The following is a 6,912-nucleotide window of genomic DNA, read 5'->3' on the forward strand; positions in this document are numbered from 1 at the left end:
CCACCCAGTGCCAAGGGAAACCATCTTGGATTCTCTGCCTTGTATTCCTCCTGGTGGTAGTTGGGAGAGCTGTAGGAAAGGGCTTGGCTAAAGGGGCACCCATCTGGATGCTTTAAGAAGACCTACAATGTGTCCCACCAGTTCCATATATTGGGAGCCTTTACGGAACTCTGACACATTGGAGCAGCTGGGGAAGAAGGTGGGTGTGAGAAGGGACAAAAGCACAGGGCAGGCTGGGGACAATATGGATCACGTAACCAGCAATTACGCTTCTCACTCTGACACTGCACGCACAGGACATCAGTCACCAGCGCTGCCACAGCACGGCTGCAGCACTGGGCGCTGCCCGCTGCTCTGACATACAGGGCTGTGAATAATCTGTGGCCCTGGTGTGGTCCTACAGCACCAAAACACCACTGCTCTTAATTCATTACAAATCTTTAAGGTATATCCTTGCATTCCACCATGCAGACACTCCCTGGCACCATGGCAGCACGAGAGCAGATGCTCTAAGAGAAGCCAGGTTAGGATTTACACTGCGAGAACGTGCAATTACTTCGACCTGGGGTGCGCTTGCACGCACACCTGACCTGGGAAAGCGATGTCTGAGGGCTAGCCTCCTCCGTCCCCGAGGCCCGCAGGCAGCACGCCTGCGCCCCTGAACAGAGGGCAGCACGCTGCTGTTTTCGGACTGTGCTAATCCCTTTCCGTGTTTTGAAGATGAGGCTGTTTCCTGGTGCATTTCACCTCGTGGCTGCACAGATCCCTTCTGCTGGATGGCAATCTGAAAGGATGCTGGTGGGAAATCCCGGGGAGCTGCTCTCTGATCTGAGTCGCGCTGCTGGTGCAGGGAAGCACTCTGTCACATGCAGGCATGGCACGGGGTGTTCCCTGCAGCTTGGCACATGCTGAAGTCGATAGCCCTCAGCAGGAACTCGCATGCAGTATTATACTGTCTAAGAGGCTTAAATCGACTGTGAAGTTTCAGTATAGCTACAAAAAACCTGTTTTCGGTTTCTCCACTGGTAGCTTGCTCCAGAAGGAGACGGTGCAATTTGGTGATTGAGTCTTGGATTCTGGCTAGTGCATCTGCACTGGGGTATTTGGAATCATGTTGTGTAATATGAAAAACAGTCATTCGTTTCACTCATTTGAAGTTGTCTCGCGGGAATGGCAGCTGCCCAGACAAATTCCACATGAAGACGAGAAATGTGACAGAGAGCCCAGTACTGCGTGCAGCAGAAACAACAGTGCAGTTTTGCACCCACCAGGAAGCCACTGTGATCCATCTTGCTCTCCGCAGCTTATTGTAGGTTCTTATACCAGCTCCTGACAGACACCGGTTGCTGTGGCCAAAACCAGCACTCCAGTTGACCAAAAGAGGAGTCGTATGCTTGCACAAATCTGGTAAATCCCCAGCCTGCTGGAAAACTACCAAATAGCTGCTAGCGTTAGAAGCAGATTAAAGCTCAAAGCGGCAAACGCTGTTGGAGCAGGACTTGACATAACAGCCCACGGGAGCCACCGGCCCAGGAGCTGGCGTGGCTGCGAGGGCCTCCTTTTGCCCATACTGTCTATCTCATCTTCGAGTCGGCTGGAATGTAAATGGGAGCTTCCTGAGCTCAGTGGGGCTGGAGGGCAGACTCAGAGCAAGGAGCACGACGATAAAGACAACTGGAGTCGTGAGCCAACCCTCATCCTGCTGATGGCAGGCAAAGCTGCGCAGTTATCTCAAAACTCCCAGCTGAGCAATCCAGGCGCGCGCAGGGGGCCCGCAGCAGCGTGCGGCCGTGCAGCTCTGCCCGTGCTTCCAGCACTCCGTCTCCTCGCTGCTAGCCTCACATGCCGTGTGTGATATGGCTGGGCGCTCTTCAGGACAGGGCCCCCGTTTCCTCTTTCTAAGCCCTATGCTGGGCTCCCTACACGGTGTTTCCACGGCGGGAGCTGTGCAGTAAGACTCGCACTGGCTGGGACAACTGAGCAGGCTCTGCCCTACTCCCTCATCTGACCACGTACCCGAGAAGGTAAGAGCCGTTGCTGGTGAGGAGAGGTACAGGAGAGCGGGGAAAGGGCTGACAGTGATCTCTGCTAGCTGTAGAGCCCGGAGGGGAGGAGCGCCAGCAGTGCTGCTCCAGACGGAGAAAGAGCTGCTCCGACTGCCAGAGCAATCTCTGCCGGGCTGGGGGATCCTGGGCTGTGATTAGTGCCATGTCAGAAGGCAGTGCTTGGATGGGTGCCTCTCCCACACGGACTATGGCAAGCACTTGTAATTCTGTGACAGCAAAAGTTGGATACGATTAGAGATAGCTGCAAGCTGGTTTATGTACTCTGAAAAAAAGAAAAAGAAAAAAAGTCTCACCAAACGTTACTGGTTGAACACTTCCTAGAGAACTGCCCCTATGCTACCGCCATAGCTGGTACCGGTGCATGTGTAAACAGAGCTGTTGTGGCAAACAGCCCTGGGAGCTACTGCAGTTTCTCTGCTGGTGTCTCCTTACACTCCATCCCTCCTCACTATTGCTTAAGCGTCATGCCTTGTCTCCCACCTGCTCCAGAGGACAGAACTCGGAAGCGCGCTGGCTGGCACCCCTCATTCCGTGCAGGTGAGCGCACACTCGTAGCTCCGTTGCCTGTGTCAAACAAGGTGCCTCTGGGACCCCCGCATTCCCTCTGCGGAGCAGCAGCAGACCAGCACTGTCTCTCCTGTTTTACGTCCTCTGGAGGCACGCAGCACAATGTGAGGCTGCCTCAGACAGGACCCCCTGTTCCCGACTCGTCGGGCCGAGCAGGCTGAGCAGCAGCCTGGGTATCACAGATGTGGGAGCAGCCGACCTCCCAGCTGGGGACCGCAGTGCCTTGCTCCTCTGAGACACCCCTGGCGCGGCCGAGTCCCCTTAGGAGGTCACTGGGCAGCCCCTCGTGCCCCAGGGAGCCTTGGCACTCTGCAAGGCACGGCCGGGCGCCGGTTCCCTGGGCCTGCACCGCCGCTTGCGCCGAGGGCAGAGGTGCTCCCTGACTTGCAGGAGTACGAGTGCCGTCGACCCAGCTCGAGGGCTCCACATGAGAACCGAGCGCGGGTTTCCGCACTGAAGTTGGCCAGCTGACACGACAGCAAACTGTTAGCTAGACATCCTGGCAGCTCATCACAGAGAGGGACTGGGACATAAAGGCTTCTGCTGTCGTTACCGCCAGCTCTGCTACTGCTAAGAGTGAGCGTTGTTTAAAAGTGGACTGCTCTATGAAGGCTCACCTGTATCCTGACATGGCAGGGCAGAGGCAGAGGCAGGGTTACTAGCCCACCACTGCAAATTTTTAAGCTAGGCTTTTTGGATACAGCTCCTTAAAAAAGAACAGGCTGATACTGAGACAGGGCAGGATGTATCAGGATCAGTCCTTGCAAAGGAGCCTGGAGCAGTGAAGGAAAGAAAACTGCCTGCAATCAGCTGGAAGTCTGTCTAGCTCACTGCCTCACCTCTGCCACTGTCTCATCCCTGACAGCGGCCAAGAACTGCTCTCTTGGTCAGTGCAAGAAGAGGGCACAGGGACCGCGGTGCTGCCCAGAGTACTCTGCCAGCCTCCAGTGATCCGCAGCTCAGAGGCTTCAGAAGCAAAAGTGGGGTCTTGCATTTAATCAATGTCAGTGGATTTTTTTTTTCTCCCATTAAAATGTTTAATTTCTTTTTGAATGCATATAAACTTTGGGAGCCCACCATATCCTGTGCAAAGCAGTCTGACACAACATATGACATTAAAAAAAAGAACTGGTTTTTGTTTTGTAGTCGTTACCTGCTAATTTATGGCGTGCTGCCGGTTCGTATATTGAAGGGACAATGAGAAATCATACTGCAGACAACCTCTACATGCCAAACCTGATTTTATAATCCTCTTCAGTCGTTTCTTTTCCAGGCTAAAGAGACTATCTACTTTTTCCTCATATGGAAAATATTCTTTGTATTTGATCACCCTTATTGCTCTTCTCTGAAACCCTTCCAACTCTGTTTTTCTTGAGAGGCAGACCAGAGCTGCATATGGTAGTCACAATGCAGTTTCCACTACGGATCTATTCAGTGGCATAACTGCGATCTGCTCTCCATTATTGTCCTAATAATTCTTAACAGTCAGTTTGCCTTTTGGACTGCTCCTGGGCACTGAGCAAACGTTTCCATAGAACCATCTCTCCATCTATATCTGGTTTTATCTAGTACAGCCCCAAGCCCTCACTCCTGAGGAGGGAACAGAGCTACAGCAGCTGGGACTGCAAGTGAAATCTTGTAAGAAAGGAAGTGCAAATGCCCCAGAACTTTAGCAGGGTTAAGACCACCTGGCTGTGTCTCGTACCTTCGAGACTGGGGACAGCTGCTAAAGATCTGAAAAACAAGAAATGATGAGTTAAGATCAGCCTGACAACACTGCAGCCCTGTCCTCTTCCAGGCATGTCTGCCCTTGAGTACCAAGCCAGCCTGAGAGGCTGTGTAACGCGGTGGGAAGAGCTCAGGAGCCTGCTCTTCGCTGAAGCAAAACTCAGGGTCAGGTGAGGCAGAACCGCTAGGAACGGCCCACGTTTGCCCTGCACTTGGGCACGAGCCTCCTGAAACAAAACACCCACGCCTGTTGAACGTGTCACCCTTTCAGCCTTGTTGCAAGGATTCCTTCTGAGATCCCACCTTCCCTGGCCATACCGAGCACAAAGGCCCTGGTTATACAGGCCACAGGACTGCCGACAGCCCGCGTGGCACGGGGACTGGCCCACGCGCTTCAGCTGACGCAGCCTGCACGGTTCAGTGCTGAAGAGCGGCCGGCTTCATCGCTCCGGAGTTCTGCCGGGTGGCTCCCACCAGCCCTTCACCATTCAGCACAAGCAAGCACACCTAACCAGCAAACGCGGCTGGAGCCCCTGCAGATAAATGCTGACATTAAGTCACTATCGAAGAACACAAATAATGGCATGTTCTCTTAGTCCTTCTTTGCGTTTTCTTGCTGTAGATTCACAGAGCGAGCAGGAAGGGATCACGCAGTCTGACCTTCTGTACCTGCAGTCAAGAAAATTTTGCCACGTTACTGCTGAATTCAGTAACTTGTTTGAGAAAGGCAGCTTCAGAAGGGCATTCAATGGGACTTGAAGACATCAAGAGATGGCAAATGCAGTACCACCTCCCTTGGCAGTCAATCCCTTTGCATCCCTCCTACCGACTTTTTTTTCTCCGATTATCGTTGTGCCAACGGGGCTAATGAAGCTTTCTATGCAGCAGCAGTATAGTCTCAACTTTGGTTCTCCCGGGTTTTATGCTGTATCTTTTCTGCATCTTAGAACAGTAATTTCTTTTTGGTCAGAGACTTAAGGTTTAACCATAAGGAAAGGAAGGGCGTGAGGATCCTCTTTGTCTGCCTCTCTCTCTGCATTCCTGTGCCCACCCACCCTGTGGAGGTTCTCCCAGTGGTCCCCACCACGAGTCTTTTTCCACTTGCCCAGCTCCCTCTGGTTTCTGCCTCGACCTCCCTGTTTTCCCCTTATCTTTCCCTGCCTGCTGTTGCCATTGCTGCTGGTTCGGGAGGAGGCCCCAGAGCCCACGCTGGCGTAGCTGTCCCGCTGCGCCGTCCGTCTCCCAGCAGCTTAGTGGCTGTAACTGCAAGAACCACAGAGGCGTCGTGTTCTGTGACCAGACCTTTTCCTTCCCTCGCTCCTCCCTTCTTCCAGCAGGATCTCTGCTTTCTGCTGATTTCTAGCTCATGGCTCCTTATAGAAACACGTGGCAGCTCCTACACAGCTTATGTACGTCCTTAACCCAGACACAAGAAACCAAGACGCAGCTTGCAGCAGCAGCGGTGGAAATGGTTGCCACGATGGAGTAAATAGGAGACAGCAGCGAGAGAGGCACTGCCAGCACCCGGGCGCTGGGCAGCAGGCAGCCCGGCGGGCTGCTGCACGCCTTCAGGTTTGCAGGGTCGCTCCCGCGCCTGCCCGCGCCTTCCTCTCGTCCCGGGCTGGAGGTGTTTAAAACCCGACTAGACACAGCACGGGGCTGCCCGCTCCAGCTGACCCTGCCCGGGCGGGGGGCCGGACCGGATGATCTGAGAGGCCCCTGCTCTGCGCTTCGGTGGCACTGGGCCTGTCCCCCCTGGGAGCTGGAAAGGCTCGGGAGGCAGCGGCCTCTGCGCTCTCAGCAAAGCCCCCAGCATCTGCGGCGTTGTGCCAGGGCCGAGTTGAGATACCCGGTGTTCGAGCAAGGGGAATGTCAAAGGTTGGCTTCTGCGTGACTGGGCTGGGTGGGCCCCCTACATGCACCACCCATGGCCTCAACATCCCCCTCCCCCCGAGATTTCCAGGGAACGAGTGGAGGGCTGGAGGGTCAAAGGAGGCACAGGGCGCTTCCGTCTGCTCCAGGATTTGGCTTGGGCTTGTGCTGGAAACGCAGCAGGGCAGGTTCCGAGCTATTTTGCCACTGTAGCTGTTTCCTCCTACTCTATTTTTACACATTCAGTTCTTTCTTTCTCCCTTCTCTGGAGGGGACCCTCTCCCAAGAGCCGCAATGTTTTTTTAATAAGTATTTTTCAAGTAGCTGGCTGAGACCCTGGAAGGGATAATGAGATGATTTTCATTGTAGAATGCAAAGCCATGCAAGGCTTTCCTGTTATTTCTCCCCTGTAGACTCTGACCACGCTACTGATCATTTATGTTTGTTGCTATTCCTCACCAGCCAAACATCGTGTGCCCTAGACAGTACCCAAATGCGATTAGACCAGAGGTACCAGTTTCCTAGAACACAGAGAATTGGAAATTATCACTACAGCTGCAGAGAAATAACCTTTAAGGCTCATTAAAATTCCACGAACGCCAACTCCGTTCCCGTTCTCCCTTTCATGAATCCAGCCGGCTGCCGCTCTGCCAGCGGGCGGGCTGGGACCCGCTCCCCC

General features: G+C 53.9%; 1 protein-coding gene across 1 annotated transcript in view; it reads left to right on the top strand.

Moving 5' to 3' along the window:
* LOC142414145 (uncharacterized) overlaps positions 1-5,327 on the top strand; it is a 126,146-nt gene extending 120,819 nt beyond the window's left edge. Inside the window, exons 10-11 of the mRNA XM_075511047.1 lie at positions 3,499-3,636; positions 4,984-5,327. Of these exons, the coding sequence (XP_075367162.1) occupies positions 3,499-3,636; positions 4,984-5,229 (384 nt within the window). The 3' untranslated portion in view covers positions 5,230-5,327. The remainder of the gene's footprint in view (positions 1-3,498; positions 3,637-4,983) is intronic.
* Positions 5,328-6,912: the final 1,585 nt, after the last annotated feature.

The sequence above is a fragment of the Mycteria americana genome, chromosome 8 (assembly GCF_035582795.1).
Source record: "Mycteria americana isolate JAX WOST 10 ecotype Jacksonville Zoo and Gardens chromosome 8, USCA_MyAme_1.0, whole genome shotgun sequence".
Lineage (NCBI taxonomy): Eukaryota > Metazoa > Chordata > Aves > Ciconiiformes > Ciconiidae > Mycteria > Mycteria americana.